This window comes from Erinaceus europaeus, chromosome 18 (assembly GCF_950295315.1).
Source record: "Erinaceus europaeus chromosome 18, mEriEur2.1, whole genome shotgun sequence".
Classification (NCBI taxonomy): Eukaryota; Metazoa; Chordata; class Mammalia; order Eulipotyphla; family Erinaceidae; genus Erinaceus; species Erinaceus europaeus.
This window is the reverse complement of record NC_080179.1, coordinates 76,606,429-76,622,165: the sequence shown is the minus strand read 5'-3', so window position 1 is coordinate 76,622,165 and position 15,737 is coordinate 76,606,429. Positions and strand designations below refer to the sequence as shown.

The 15,737-nt window shown below is 48.5% G+C and overlaps 1 protein-coding gene across 6 annotated transcripts in view; it reads right to left on the bottom strand.

The window, feature by feature from the left end:
- The window catches only part of RAB27A (RAB27A, member RAS oncogene family), a 91,457-nt gene that overhangs the window by 784 nt on the left and 74,936 nt on the right, over nucleotides 1–15,737 (bottom strand). For all 6 annotated transcript variants that reach the window (XM_060178229.1, XM_060178231.1, XM_060178230.1 and 3 more), the window contains 3 exons: nucleotides 15,608–15,693; nucleotides 7,600–7,703; nucleotides 5,344–5,467 (listed from right to left, as the gene is read on the bottom strand). In XM_060178229.1, the coding sequence (XP_060034212.1) occupies nucleotides 5,344–5,467; nucleotides 7,600–7,703; nucleotides 15,608–15,693 (314 nt within the window). The remainder of the gene's footprint in view (nucleotides 1–5,343; nucleotides 5,468–7,599; nucleotides 7,704–15,607; nucleotides 15,694–15,737) is intronic.

Here is a 15,737-nt window from a genome sequence, read left to right as displayed (position 1 = left end):
ATTCTCCTCCACCGGGCAGGACGTAACGGGGCACAGACGGACAGACAGAGATTCTCCTCCACCGGGCAGGACGTAACGGGGCACAGACGGACAGACAGAGATTCTCCTCCACCGGGCAGGACGTAACGGGGCACAGACGGACAGACAGAGATTCTCCTCCACCGGGCAGGACGTAACGGGGCACAGACGGACAGACAGAGATTCTCCTCCACCGGGCAGGACGTAACGGGGCACAGACGGACAGACAGAGATTCTCCTCCACCGGGCAGGACGTAACGGGGCACAGACGGACAGACAGAGATTCTCCTCCACCGGGCAGGACGTAACGGGGCACAGACGGACAGACAGAGATTCTCCTCCACCGGGCAGGACGTAACGGGGCACAGACGGACAGACAGAGATTCTCCTCCACCGGGCAGGACGTAACGGGGCACAGACGGACAGACAGAGATTCTCCTCCACCGGGCAGGACGTAACGGGGCACAGACGGACAGACAGAGATTCTCCTCCACCGGGCAGGACGTAACGGGGCACAGACGGACAGACAGAGATTCTCCTCCACCGGGCAGGACGTAACGGGGCACAGACGGACAGACAGAGATTCTCCTCCACCGGGCAGGACGTAACGGGGCACAGACGGACAGACAGAGATTCTCCTCCACCGGGCAGGACGTAACGGGGCACAGACGGACAGACAGAGATTCTCCTCCACCGGGCAGGACGTAACGGGGCACAGACGGACAGACAGAGATTCTCCTCCACCGGGCAGGACGTAACGGGGCACAGACGGACAGACAGAGATTCTCCTCCACCGGGCAGGACGTAACGGGGCACAGACGGACAGACAGAGATTCTCCTCCACCGGGCAGGACGTAACGGGGCACAGACGGACAGACAGAGATTCTCCTCCACCGGGCAGGACGTAATGGGGCACAGACGGACAGACAGAGATTCTCCTCCACTGGGCAGGACGTAACGGCACAGACGGACAGACAGAGATTCTCCTCCACCGGGCTTTTCTGAAGTAAGCCTTTCCTTCTGAGACAGGGTGGCGGCGCACCCGGTAGAGCACACGCTACCGTTCACAGAGGCCTGGGTTCAAGCCCCTGGCCGGCACGTACCGGGAGGGCGCTGCCTGAGCCGCTGCAGTGCCCGGGGTCTGTGCCCCTCGGTCTCCCCCAGAGAGGGCGACTGATCCCCGGGAGAGGTGGGCTGTGTGGTCACTGCGATAACCCAGGTGGCCAGACGGAAAATCGGCTTCCTTACACAGTGAAATGGCGGCCGAGTCGGACACCAGCGCGTCTCCTGCCCCCAAGTAGAGACGGAGCTGCCCGGCGCCTGCTGGCGCGGGAAGCCTGGTGGGCACCCCGGCGGCGTCTCCCTGGCGGCTCTGCCCGTCTAGCGCAGGTGCCGGGCCGCCGCTTTACAGAGCCACAGCGCCTCTGGGGGAGTGTGTTGGTGTGTTCACACGGACTCATGCAGACAACAGAGAGAGGAATCAAACAGCGCCGCGACTGGAGCCGGCCGGGCCGCAGCGGGCTGAGCGCAGGTGGCGCAAAGCGCAGGGACCGGCGTGAGGATCCCGGGTTCGAGCCCCCGGCTCCCCACCTGCAGGGGAGTCGCTTCCCAGGCGGTGAAGCAGGTCTGCAGGTGTCTGTCTTTCTCTCCCCCTCTCTGTCTGTCTTCCCCTCCTCTCTCCATGTCTCTCTGTCCTGTCCAACAATGACAACAACAATAAAACAACAAGGGCAACAAAAGGGGAAATAAACAAATATAAAAAATTTAAAAAGAGCACTGCTATGGTGCATGTGCTGCTGGGGGCTGAAATCACAAGTGCAGTGATGCATCGACTGCAGCACCTCCAGCTGCTCTGGGGCAGACTGACGTGCGTGTGTGTGTGAGAGTGTGTGTGAGTGTGTGTGTGTGTGTGTGAGTGTGTGTGAGTGTGTGTGTGTGTGAGTGTGAGTGAGTGTGTGTGTGAGTGTGTGAGTGTGAGTGTGTGTGTGTGTGAGAAAGTGAGAGTGTGTGTGTGAGTGTGTGTGTGAGTGAGAGTGTGTGTGAGTGTGTGTGTGTGTATGTGTGAGTATGTGTGAGTGTGTGTGTGAGAGTGTGTGTATGTGTGAGAGTGTGTGTGAGTGTGTGAGTGTGTGTGTGAGTGAGTGTGTGAGTGTGTGTGTGTGAGTGTGTGTGAGAAAGTGAGTGTGTGTGTATGTGAGTGTGCGTGTGTGAGTGTGCGTGTGAGTGTGTGTGAGTGTGTTAGTGTGAGTGTGTGTGAGTGTGTGTGTGTGTGAGAAAGTGAGTGTGTGTGTGTGTATGTGAGTGTGTGTGTGCGTGTGAGTGTGTGTATGAGAAAGTGAGTGTGTGTGTGTGTGTGTGTGTGTTTGCTCGCACTCACCACCAAAACTCGTGCCTCCCTGCCCAGTAACCGGCACTGGCGTCCTAAAGTCTCAGAGACGGTGTTGTTCCTCCTCTTTTGCTTCAGTCTCCAGATTCTACATGAGTGGAGCCACCCTGACATTCTCTCGGAGCAAACCCTCAGTCGCATCCACTCCGCAGCATCCGCTCTTAAAAGCATGTGGCGGAGGCGCCAGGCTCAACAGCAGGCTGAATATTCACCGAGGCCAGGAGCAGGGTCTGGAGTAGACCCCCGGTCCCCACCTGCAGGGCTGTTTCCCGAGTCGTGAGCAGGTCTGTGGATGTCTGTCTTTCTCTCTCCCTCTCTATCTCCCTCTCCCCTCTCAATGTCTCTCTGTCCTATCAACTAAAATAGAAAGAAAACGAACCCAATAAGTACATTTTAAAGATCATTTGGCGTTCATTTCTGTGGGTAGGGTAAAGAAGGCCAGAGAGATTATGTGGGGGTTATTTCTCTAAGTTTCGGCACTAGCTTGACATCCATAAAATGTCCAATAAATATAACCAAATGCATTGTGTCTTCTCTCAAAGCAATACTCTGCTTTTCCAAGGACTTACTAGGCAAACCCTAGGGCTTGCTTTACTTTTCAGCATCCCCGTTAGTGTCACAGAGGGACAGCACTGTCCCCTATCCCAGGAGCCCCCTCGGGCTGTGGCGCCCACATGAACAAGGCGCACACCCCACCCGAGAGCTGCCTCTGCACTGATCCTTCTGACTTCATCAAATATTTATTCCCTTTTGTTGCCCTTATTGTTTTATTGTTATAGTTACTGTTGTTGTTATTGATCTCATTATTGTTGGACAGGACAGAGAGAAATGGAGAGAGGAGGGGAAGACAGAGAGGCGGAGAGAAAGACAGACACCTGCAGACCTGCTTCACCACCTGGGAAGCGACTCCCCTGCAGGTGGGGAGCCGGGGGCTCGAACCGGGATCCTCAGGCTGGTCCTTGCGCTTTGCGCCACCTGAGCTTAACCCGCTGCGCTACAGCCCGACTCCCCATCCTTCTTACTTTAAACCAACTGAGCTGACCTGCATGATGGGTTATATTTACTCACGCCCTCATTTGTATTTATTTATTCTGGGTCACCTCTAGGGCCTCCCCAGCCTACGCTGACCTTTTCAGACAGATAGAAAGATACCACAGCGTCAAAGCCTCCTCCGACGTGGTGGGGACACAGGCTTGCACTAGCCAAGTGCGCTATTTTCTAAGTCCCTTATTTATCTGTTTCCCTTCTTTTAATTTTATTTATGAGAGAGGAAGATGCAGAAAGATAAAGCTATCAGTACACTGCTCAGCTCTGGCTTCTGGACTGAACCTAGGACTCTGGAGCCCCAAGCATGGAAGTCCTTCTTGTATGATCACTATACTATCACACCTTCTTTCTTTGAATCTTAACTTTTTACAGGAGCATCAACTGTGCCCCTTTGGATGTTATGTATGGACAGTAGTGCTGCCCGTTCTGTCCACAGGGTGGCGCCAGTGCGGCACTACCGAAACAGCCCTGCACTGCTGACGCGGCAGTCTGCACAGAGCTTGTTCAGTTTCAGCACCACCTAGCGCGGCGGGTTAAGCGCACGTGGCGCAAAGCGCAGGGACCGGAGTGAGGATCCCGGTTCGAGCCCCGGCTCCCCACCTGCAGGGGAGTCGCTTCCCAGGCGGTGAAGCAGGTCTGCAGGTGTCTGTCTTTCTCTCCCCCTCTCTCTCTGTCTTCCCCTCCTCTCTCTGTCCTATCTAACAACGACATAAATAACAATAACTACAACAACAACAACAACAAACAACAAGGGCAACAAAAGGGAAAATAAATATTAAAAATTTCTTAAAATTAGAAAAAAGCTTTAAAAAATAAAATAAAAGATGCCAGTGTGGACTCAACTGGTGGCTCACCCAGGACGATGTGCTCATCTCCTTGTGAGAGGACCCAGGTTTAAACCCCTCCCAGTCCCCCCCCCCCAGTTGCTGGGGGGAAGTTTCACAAGTGGTGAAGCAGTGCTGCAAGTTTCTCTTCTATGCTTCTCTCCCTCCCTCTCTCTGTCTTTCATCTTTTATTAAAAGGAAAGAGAGGAGGCCAGCGGTAGCACAGCAGGCTAAGTGAGCATGGCACCAAGCACAAGGACCGGCTTAAGGATCCTAGTTCGAGCCCGGGGCTCCCTACCTGCCAGGGGGGTGGCTTCACAAGTAGTGAAGCAGGTCTGCAGGTGTCTGTCTCTCTCTCCCCATTTCTGTCTTCCCCTCCTCTCTCCATGTCTCTCTGTCCTGTCCAACAACAACAGCAGTAACAATAACAGCAAGGTCAACAAAATGGGGAAAATGGCCTCCAGCAGCAGTGGACTCAGTGCAGGCACCAAGACCCAATGATAACCCTGGAGACAAAAAAAGAAAAGAAAAGAAAAGAAAAGGGAAAAAAAACACCTGGGGGTTCAGGGGGTAAAACTCCAGAAAAAACAACAAAGAACCAGAAAACGGGTCTTGAAATACACACTGAAGACGCTCCCCCAATGCTTCCTCTTGTGGTTCCTCCTGTCACGTAATATGGACAAGCAGAGTAAGTATCTGTCATTTTCTAATCTACTGAGAGCGTCTGGGTACCCGGTGGGGTTGGGGGGAGCACTGTGGAGAAAGCTCTCAACTTTCAAGCACGAGGCCCTGAGTTCGAACCCTGGCTTCACACACACACGTTTACTGGCTTACTCTTTCCGTTAATAAATAAATACCTTCACTTGTTGGTTTTTGCTTCTGTCTTTTTCACTGTACACTCACGTGCTGATATTTACACTAGACATGGTCTCTTTTTTAGCTAGAGCACTGCTCAGCTCTGGCGTATGGCGGTGCTGCTCGGTGCGCAGTGTTCCGGCCACCGGGGTCTGGCGGATGAGCTCTCGGCTGTCTCCCCATTCGCGTCTGTCTCATCACAACAACACTCACCCGTATTTCTCCGCAAGTCCTTTGGCCTCCTGCTCCTTCACCGCTCTCTGGTCTTCCAGATCACTCTTGTTTCCACACAGCACTATGTCTGGGCTCTCACAGTACGCGTGCACCTGCAGCTGGCCTAGCGGCACGGAGAGAAGACACGGGTCACGGGCAGGCAGCCCCGCAGCAGGGCTCGGACCCGGGGAGCCCAGGCCCACGACGAAAGGCACCACAGCCACAGAGAGGAGGCGCAGAACTACTCCTCCCCACGGCACAGACCCCAGACCACTGACAGCGGAGACTAATGGAAGAGGCCCCGGCGCTCTGAGAACGGGGTGGGCGCTGTCTTTCAATGGAGAAAATCTGGGGGGGAAAGGCCCTGGCAATTTTTCATTCATTCATTTATTTATGTTTAGGCAGGGAAGAGACCGCAGCACTGATGCTTCGTTCAAGGCGGCGGAGGCCGGGCTCAAACCTGAGTCACATAGCTGGCAGAGCGGCACACTACCCCGGTGAGCTACTCCGCTAGCCCCGTTTATGTTAGTCTGAAAGCGCTGCTTTCATTCCTCTCCTACACTTTTATTTCTTTTCACCTGAAAAGCTGTAAATAGGCACAGGTTTTAGAAGGCAGTTAAACTCTATTAGGTCAAATGGCTTCATTTCTCAAAGTAGACTGTCTTAGTTCTTACTCATCGCACTTCAAACTGTACAGCTGTCCCAACTTTCACAGGAAGACAGACAGACTCATAGTTTATCCCCCTCCACCTTTCTTTTTTTTTAATCACGGTCAACCAGAAAAGTGTGGACATTTCAGCTCCTCCTTAGGAAGACATGTCACTCTGTTTCAGCAGGGACAGTCAAGTCAGCTCACACGCACTGAGCACGGTCGGTCGGTTGGTCGGTCGGTCGGTCGGTCATGAGCGGATGCTGCCGGCAGAGTGGCAGGACCTGACCTTTGTCCTCAAAGGCCAGCAGGGAGCAAGACCCACACAGGCAAGACCAGACCCCGGGGAAACAGCTCCACTGGTCCAGCACTGGACTTGGGACTGAGCTTCCTGGTTTCACCCCCAGCACCTAAGGCCGAGCTCTTGCTCTCTCCCCCAGCTCCTCTCTGCTTCATGTGAAACTTTCTCTCTCGCATGTAGTAAGTAAAATCTTTTAATTTTATTTATTTTAATGAGAGATATGGAGAGAAAGAGACCAGGGCACTGCTCAGCTCTGGTTTATGGTGGTATAGGAACCTGAACCTGGGACCTCAGAGTTCCATGCATGAATATCTTTTGCAGAACCATTATGTCATCTCCTCTGCCCTTAAGCCCATGGTCAGCAGGGAAGCAGTTACAGAAGCCAGACCTTCCACCTTCTGCATCCCACAATGACCCTGGGTTCATACTCCCAGAGGGATAAAGAATAGGAAAGCTATCAGGGGAGGGAATGGGATACGGAGTTCTGGTGGTAGGAATTGTGTGGAGTTGTACCCCTCTTACCCTATGATTTTCATCAGTTTTTTATTTTTATATATAAAAAAAAATTTTAATCTTTCTTTTTAAAATGTCATGTTTTTCCCTTCCTCCAGGTGGCCCCCCAAACGTTTGAACACCCAGCTATGACCTTCCCTCAGGGACTCCCACCTCTCTGAGGACTTCCTTCTCAGCCACCCTGAGGGAAGACTTGTCAGCCTCCACACTTCATACACACCTTCAATCTAGACGCCTCATACAGCCACAGTGAGTCTGGGCTCAAATCCTGCCTTGGTCATTCACTACCTGTGTGATCTACAGAAAGACAGCTGGCCACTGTCTGCCTCGGTTTCCCCATATGCAAGTAGTGCTAATGATGGCGCCTTCTTCAGAAGGTTTGGGTGGAGATTAAATGAGTCAGTTCAGTGGTTCTTCCTGTGAAGTTCATGAACCAATAACCTACACATCACCTGGGAGCTTGTTAGAAATGCAGATTCCCAGGTCTGGCCCCATAGCAGCTACTGGGCCAGGAAAGCTGGGTGTGAGGCTGCCAGTCTAGCATAACCATCTCAAGGTGGCCGGCAAACTGGGTCTGGGTGGCGGCTCACCGGTAGAGCACACACATTACCATGCACGAAGCACCAAGTTCAAGCCCCTGCTCCGCACCTACAGGGATGAGACTTCACAAGTGGTGAAGCAGTGCTACAGGTGTCTCTCTCTCTCTCTTTATCACCCCCTCCCCCCTCAATTTTTGGCTGTCTCTATCCAAAAAATAAAAATAAAAGAGAGAGAAAGAAACAACACCACTTACTTATCCAGTTTCTGACATTGAGGAAACTTTGCTCGTTTGTCAGATCAAAAAGCAGAAGAAAGCCCATTGCATCTCTGAAGAAGGCTGTTGTCAGGCTACGAAACCTAAGGACAAAAGACAACTCAGTCTTTGTCATTTTTAACAGCAGCATAATATTCTACTGTGTGTAAAACTGATGGCGCCATTTCCGTTGCCTCATCTTGGATGGAACTTCGAGGTAGCATGTTAAGTGAGATAAGTCAAAGGAGAGAGACAAATACCAGATGATCCAACTCACAGATGGGGCTTAAGAAATCAGCACAGAAAAAGGAGACAGGTGAAGCTGGGCCTGGGTGTGGTGGGTTGCACCAAAGCAAAGGATTCCGGGGAAGGAGGAGAAGGAGAGGTAACACTTCATCTGCGCAGGCTACGCCAGCCGTCAGGCCCATGACTGGTCAACAATTGCTTTGGCTTTCTATGTGAACTCTCTTTTCAGCCACCAGCTTCCAGACTCTAGCAGGGCGCCGACCAGATTTCCCTGGACAGACAACCCCACCCATGTGTCCTGGAGCTCTGCTTGCCCAGAGCCCTTCCCCACTAGGGAAAGAGAGAGACAGGCTGGGAGTATGGACCGACCTGTCAACGCTCATGTTCAGCAGGGAAGCAGTTACAGAAGCCAGACCTCCTCCCCACCTTCTGCATCCCACAGGGACCCTGGGTCCATGCTCCCAGAGGGTTAGAGAATGGGAAAGCTACTAGGGGAGGGGAGGGGATACGGAGATCTGGTGTTGGGAACTGTGCGAAGTTGTACCCCTCTTATCCTAGGGTTTAGTCAATGTCCTTTTTATAAATAAAAAATTAAATTAAAAAAAAAGTGTTGGGATCCTGGGGCTAGATGGTAGATGTTGTTGAGCCAGATGTTGTTGTGCACGGGCTGCGGAGAAGAGGGGGGGGGGGGTCCAGAGTGAAGAGGAAACACAAATCTTTATTTGCGCTGGCACCTCAGAGTTGGGTGCTAGAGAGGCAGGTTGGGCCACGTGGAGGTAGCGAAAATGGCCGCCTCACGCAGTAACCTTTCCTGCGTCTGAACACCGGAGTGAAGCGCTGGCAAGAGAGCGAGGTGCGGAAGAAGAAGGGCTTTTATAGGAGCAGCTTTCGTGAGAACGGGAAGGGGGAGGAGTAACCATAGCACTCCAGGATAGGATGATAACTCTGTGAGAATGGGAGGGGGGCGGAGTGACCAAAGCACTCCAAATATCGACAAATATAGACAATGCCCTGAGGGCACAACATGGCTGAACAGGCACTCCGAGAATGTCCCAACTCTCACGGGAACTAGTAGCCTGAGGGGAAAACATGGCAGATGTGACTGCATCTGCACAATTTCCCAGAAGGTAGAAAAGGAACGAAGTTGAAGGTAAGAATGTTTTGCAAACATCTGTCATGGGGAAATGGAAACTGTGCCCATGAGTCAACTGTCCTATTAACTACTAGGCTCCTCCCCCATAAAATGAAAAAATATTTTTAAAAGTAGAAAAAGGCACATAAGCCAGTCACCTGAAATATAAAGGTACCAATAGTGTTTTCAGTGGGCCAGGCTGAGTGCATGTTACATGTAAAGGACTCTGGTTCAAGACCCCGTCTCTGCCTATGGGGGAGCTTCACCAGCAGTTAAGAAGTGCCGCAGGTGTCTCTCCATATATGGTCCCTCCCTCTCAAGTTCTCTCTGTCTCTACCCAAAATAAATATATAATCTTTTTTTTTCTTGACCAGAGCACTACTCAGCTCTGCCTTACGGTGGTGCAGACATTGAACCTGTGACTTTGGAGCCTCAGGTATGAGAATCTCTTTGCATAACCATTATGTTATCTACCCCCACCCATAAAATAAGATTTTTAAAGAAAATAAAAAAGCAATGCCCTTTGTTCCTTCCAATAGCTCATCAATAACCAGTTAGAAGTTTAATAATAGCCTGGCCGTGGCCTCTAGGATTATACCTAAAATAGAATTTCTAGCTTCTTAACATCCAACAAACCTTATTCTTAACCACTCTATTCCTACTTTCTGGTTCCTATTATTAAACATTTTGTCCTGTTTCATAACTTACTGCTTTCAGACAAGTTGCAAATGCTACTATGATTCCATCCTGAACTCCACTTCGCCAGTGTGTCCCAGGACCTCACCTGTCCAGAACCCTGTCCCACTAAGGAAAGATAGAAGCAGACATGTCCAGCAGAGAAGCATAAGCCAGAACTCCCACCTTCTGCACCCCACAAAGAATTCTGGTCACCGGGAGTCGGGCGGTAGCGCAGCGGGTTAAGCGCACATGGAACAAAGCACAAGGACCAGCGGAAGGATCCCAGTTCGAGCCCCCAGGTTCCCACCTACAGGGGGTCACTTCACAGGCGGTGAAGCAGGTCTGCAGGTGTCTGTCTTTCTCTCCCCCTCTGTCTTCCCCTCCTCTCTCCATTTCTCTCTGTCCTATCCACCAACAATGACATCGATAACAATAATAACTACAACAATAAAAAAAACTAGGGCGGCAAAAAGGAACAAATAAAATAAATACTTAAAAAGGAAAAAAATAATTGTGATCCATATTCCCAGAAGGAGAGAAATGTTAGGGGAAGAACACGAGAAGGCCCTAAAGTCCAATTCCATCAGAATGCAGAAGGAGAAGAGGAAAAAGCAAAGGACATTCAGAAATGATGACAGGTATAGGTACCACTTAACACAGAGGAGAAGGCAGGACCATAAGGGGAAAGTGGGCAAACAGAACTATAGATAGTTACAGAGTTAATAGTCAACCCACGTCTGTGAGCTTGGGAGAACCACTGCAGTTTCCAACGGAGGGAATGGGGACACAGAACTTTAGTGGCAGGAATGGTGCAGAGTTATAAACCTGTTATCTTGTAATTTTGTGAGTCACTAATAAAAATGAAAGAAAGCAAAATAACATTTGTCCAGCTTTTCTAATAAACCCACATTTTAATGCACATTATTACCTCTTGGCTAGTAGGACTTAGTGAATTATGCTATCGTAAATGATACTTTGAACAGTGATAAATTATGTATGGAATCATCTTCTTTGCTATATCTCGGATGAAACTTGAAGGAATCATGTTGAATGAGCATAAGCTAACAGGAGAAGGATGGATACTAGGTGACCTCATAAGGGGACATAGGAAACAAAGCGAGGGTAAATACAGGGCGAGAGTTTAAGTCTCTGTGGTCTTTTACAGAACATCTGTGGGCTCAAAAGCGGGGAGGTAGCAGGTGGTTCAAAGGGGGCTGGGGGCCCACCGCTCTGTGCTGGAAGGGAGGTGTCAGCTGGTGGCGAGTGTGGCGTGCAGGTCCCTACCGCTAGGAGAAGAGCACCTGTACACGAGGCTGGTGAAATAGCCTCGGAGGAGAGTGTGCTGCTTGGCCGTGTGTGCGGCCCAGGGTCAAGCCTGCGCCCCACTGCACTGAAGGAAGCTTCAGGGCTATAACTGTCTTCACTCGCTCCCTCTATCTAAAACAGTAGCGATAATGAGTGAGTTTGTATCTAGAGTGCATAATACTATTTGAAAACACATCTACAGGAAGTGCCAGCAAGGATCAAGAGTTATTCCTGAAATTAACCTGTTTTTATTTTTTTGTTTATTTTGTTTTTACCAGAACAATGCTCAATTCTAGCTTATGGTGGGACTAGGGATTGAACCTGGGATCTTTGGTGCATCAGACACAAAAGGCTTTTTGCATCACCTTTATGCTATCTCCCGGCACCCTGAAATTTTCTTTTTAAAATAAAAAAAAATTGTATTTAAAATAAAAATTAGAACATGCTATTTCCTAAGCATTTAAGGTCATTACCACTTAGTTGGGTGAGTGAGAAAAACAGACTGAGTGAGTGAGTGAGTGTTAACAACTTGTGTAGACTGCACACCCAGCACACCCAGAAGCCACCTCGTGATCCCTTCCTTTCAGCCAGGAACTGCCAGTCCAGTGAGTGAACTAAGCCAAGAGCAACAGGCTCTGCCTGACTCTTCCTTGTCCTGTGACGGCACGCTCTGACTCAGTGTTACACTCTGTTCCTTGACCTTTTCACGCCCGCGTCTACAGAAGCCTCTGATCTCCAATCACCATTCCTTTGGCTTTCTGGTGGGAGCAGCATTAGCTGAGCCTCTGGTCTTTCATGTTTTTTGTTCTCTTCTGAGCCTTTACCCTGCTTTCCTCTCTCCCTTCCAATATTTAGATTCCTCTCACTTTGCGTGTTCAGCAAAGACTGCCGCTTACAAGCAGTTACTGAATACTGACCCTACCATCTAATATGCTATGTTCTCTTCTCAACTACTCCTAAGTAGTGTTTAGTTTCTGTTTTTATAGAGTCCTTACCTTGTCAAAATAGGTCCCAAAAGTAATTGTCAAGAAGCTAACCTGATGTCTAGAATTTGCTTTAAAATAATACAGGGTCAGAGCGGGGGGCGGGGGGGGGGATAAGATTGGTTGCAATTTATTCATTTTAATGAGAAAGATATAGGTGATGGGGTGGGGTGGGTGGGGAGAAGCACACACCAGAGCTGCTCTGTCTTATGGATGGAATGAAAGGAGGAGACATCGGGGGTTGGGGGTAGCGCAGCGGGTTAAGCGCACGTGGTGCAAAGCGCAGGGACCCGCATAAAGATCTCAGTTCCAGCCCCTGGCTCCCCACCTGCAGGGGAGTCGCTTCACAGGCGGTGAAGCAGGTCTGTGAGTGTCTGTCTTTCTCTCCCCCTCTCTGTCTTCCCGTCCTCTCTCCATTTCTTTCTGTCCTATCCAATGACAATAATAACCACAACAAGGCTACAACAACAAGGGCAACGAAAGGGGAAAAAGATGGTCTCCAGGAGCAGTGGATTCATGGTGCAGGCACCGAGCCCAGCAATAACCCTGGAGGCAAATAAAAAGAAAAGAAAAGAAAGAAAGAGGAGATATCATAACAGACACCAAAGAAATTCAACATACCATGCAAGGCTTCTATGAATAAATATGCCACCAACCTAGAGAAACTGGAAGAAGTTGGCAATTTCCTAGATACCTACGAACTTCCAAAATTAAATAAAGAGAAACTAGATAACATGAACAGGCCCATCACAGCAAGTAAAATTGAAACAGTTATCAAAAACCTTCCCAAAAATAAACGTCCTGGACCAGATGGTTTTACAAATGAATTCCAAAACCTTCACAGAAAAACTAATACCTCTACTTTTAAAAGTCTTCCAGAAGATTGAAGACACAGGAATATTCCCTGCTAGCTTCTATGAAGCCAACATCACCCTGAGACCAAAAGCAGACAGGGACACAACCAAAAAAGAAAACTACAGACCAATATCTCTGACGAACATAGATGCGAAAATATTGAACAAAATTCTAGCCAACCGGATACAGCAGTATATCAAAAAGATTGTTCATCATGACCAAGTGGGGTTTATCCCAGGCATGCAAGGTTGGTTTAATATATGTAAATCAATCAACATGATCCACCACATCAATAAAAGCAAGACCAAAAACCACATGGTCATATCAATAGATGCAGAGAAAGCCTTTGACAAAATACAACATCCCTTTATGATCAAAACACTACAAAAATGGGAATAGATGCAAAATTCCTCAAGATACTGGAGTCTATATATAGCAAACCTACAGCCAACATCATACTCAATGGTGAAAAACTGGAAGCATTTCCCCTCAGATCAGGTACTAGACAGGGCTGCCCACTATCACCATTACTATTCAACACAGTGTTGGAAGTTCTTGCCATAGCAATCAGGCAGGAGCAAGGAATTAAAGGCATACAGATGGGAAGAGAAGAAGTCAAACTCTCCCTATTTGCAGATGACATGATAGTATACCCAGAAAAACCTAAAGAATCCAGCAAGAAGTTTTTGGAAATCATCAGGCAATACAGTAAGGTGTCAGACTACAAAATCAACATTCAAAAGTCAGTGGCATTCCTCTATGCAAACACTAAATTAGAAGAAGATGAAATCCAGAAATCAATCCCTTTTACTATAGCAACAAAAACAATAAAGTATCTAGGAGTAAGCCTAACCAAAGAAGTGAAAGACTTGTATACTTAAAATTATGAGTCACTACTCAAGGAAACTGAAAAAGACACAAAGAAGTGGAAAGATATTCCATGTTCGTGGGTTGGAAGAATTAACATCATCAAAATCAATATACTACCCAGAGCCATTTACAAATTTAATGCTATCCCCATCAAGATCCCAAGCACATTTTTTAGGAGAATAGAACAAATGCTACCAATGTTTATCTGGAACCAGAAAAGACCTAGAATTGCCAAAACAATCTGGAGAAGAAAGAACAGAACCGGAGGCATCACACTCCCAGATCTCAAATTGTATTATAGGGCCATTGTCATCCAAACTGTTTGGTACTGGAACATGAATAGACAGACACACTGACCAATGGAATAGAATTGAGAGCCCAGAAGTGAGCCCCCACACGTATGGACATCTAATCTTTGACAAAGGTGCCCAGACTATTAAATGGGGGAAGCAGAGTCTCTTCAACAAATGGTGTTGGAAAAAATGGGTTGAAACATGCAGAAGAATGAAACTGAACCACTGTATTTCACCAAATACAAAAGTAAATTCCAAGTGGATCAAGGACTTGGATGTTAGACCAGAAACTATCAGATACTTAGAGGAAAATATTGGCAGAACTCCTTTCCACTTCAATTTTAAAGACATCTTCAATGAAACAAATCCAATTACAAAGAAGACTAAGACAAGCATAAATCTATGGGACTACATAAAATTAAAAAGCTTCTGCACAGCAAAAGAAACCACTACCCAAACCAAGAGACCCCTCACAGAATGGGAGAAGATCTTTACATGCCACACATCAGACAAGAGGCTAATAACCAAAATATATAAAGAGCTTGCCAAACTCAACAACAAGTAAGCATCTGATCCCATCCAAAAATGGGGGGAGGACATGGACAGAATATTCACCACAGAAGAGATCCAAAAGACTGAGAAACACATGAAAAAATGCTCCAAGTCTCTGATTGTCAGAGAAATGCAAATAAAGACAACAATGAGATACCACTTCACTCCTGTGAGAATGACATACATCAGAAAAGGTAACAGCAGCAAATGCTGGAGAGGGTGTGGGGTCAAAGGAACCCTCCTGCACTGCTGGTGGGAATGTCAATGGGTCCAACCTCTGTGGAGAACAGTCTGGAGAACTCTCAGAAGGCTAGAAATGGGCCTACCCTATGATCCTGCAATTCCTCTCCTGGGGATAGATTCTAAGGAACCCAACACACCCATCCAAAAAGATCTGTGTGCACCTGTGTTCATAGCAGCACAATTTGTAACAGCCAAAACCTGGAAGCAACCCAGGTGTCCAACAACAGATGAGTGGCTGAGCAAGTTGTGGTCTCTATACACCATGGAATACTGCTCAGCTATTAAAAATGGTGACTTCACGGTTTTCAGCCCATCTTGGATGGAGCTTGAAGAAATCATATTAAGTGAAATAAGTCAGAAACAGAAGGATGAATATGGGACGATCTCACTCTCGACGAAAGTTGAAAAACAAAAATCAGAAGAGAAAACACAAGTAGAACGTGAACTGGAGTTGGTGTATTACACCAAAGTAAAAGACTCTGGGATGGGGGTGGGGGGAGAATACAGGTCCTGGAAAAGGATGACAGAGGAACTAGTGGGGGTTGTATTGTTGTGTGGAAAACTGAGAAATGTTCTGCATGTACAAACTACTGTATTTGCTGTGGACTGTAAAGCATTAATCCCCAATAAAGAAATTCAAAGAGAAGAGGAAGATTCATTTTTCCTTTGGCCATTTATGGAGTAAGGCCACCGTTACCATCCTGACGGATAAGTTTCCTGCTGGTCTGGCCGCATGTGTTGTTCAGAGCAGATCATGTAGCCAGCTGGCCTGCACGTGTCAGCACTGTGTCAAAGGTGCGGCTGCTGCCCCCTGCCTCTCAGGACCAGCACAGAGCTGGAGCTCACGATACCTCTCCTGGCCTGCTGTGTCCCACAGCTGCAAGTGGATTCTCTGGCCTCTGCCAATGGCTCCATCAGGTCCACTGGCTCTGTACACCTTAAGTAGAGAAAAGAGAAGTTTGGTGAGTGTTTCTCGCACTC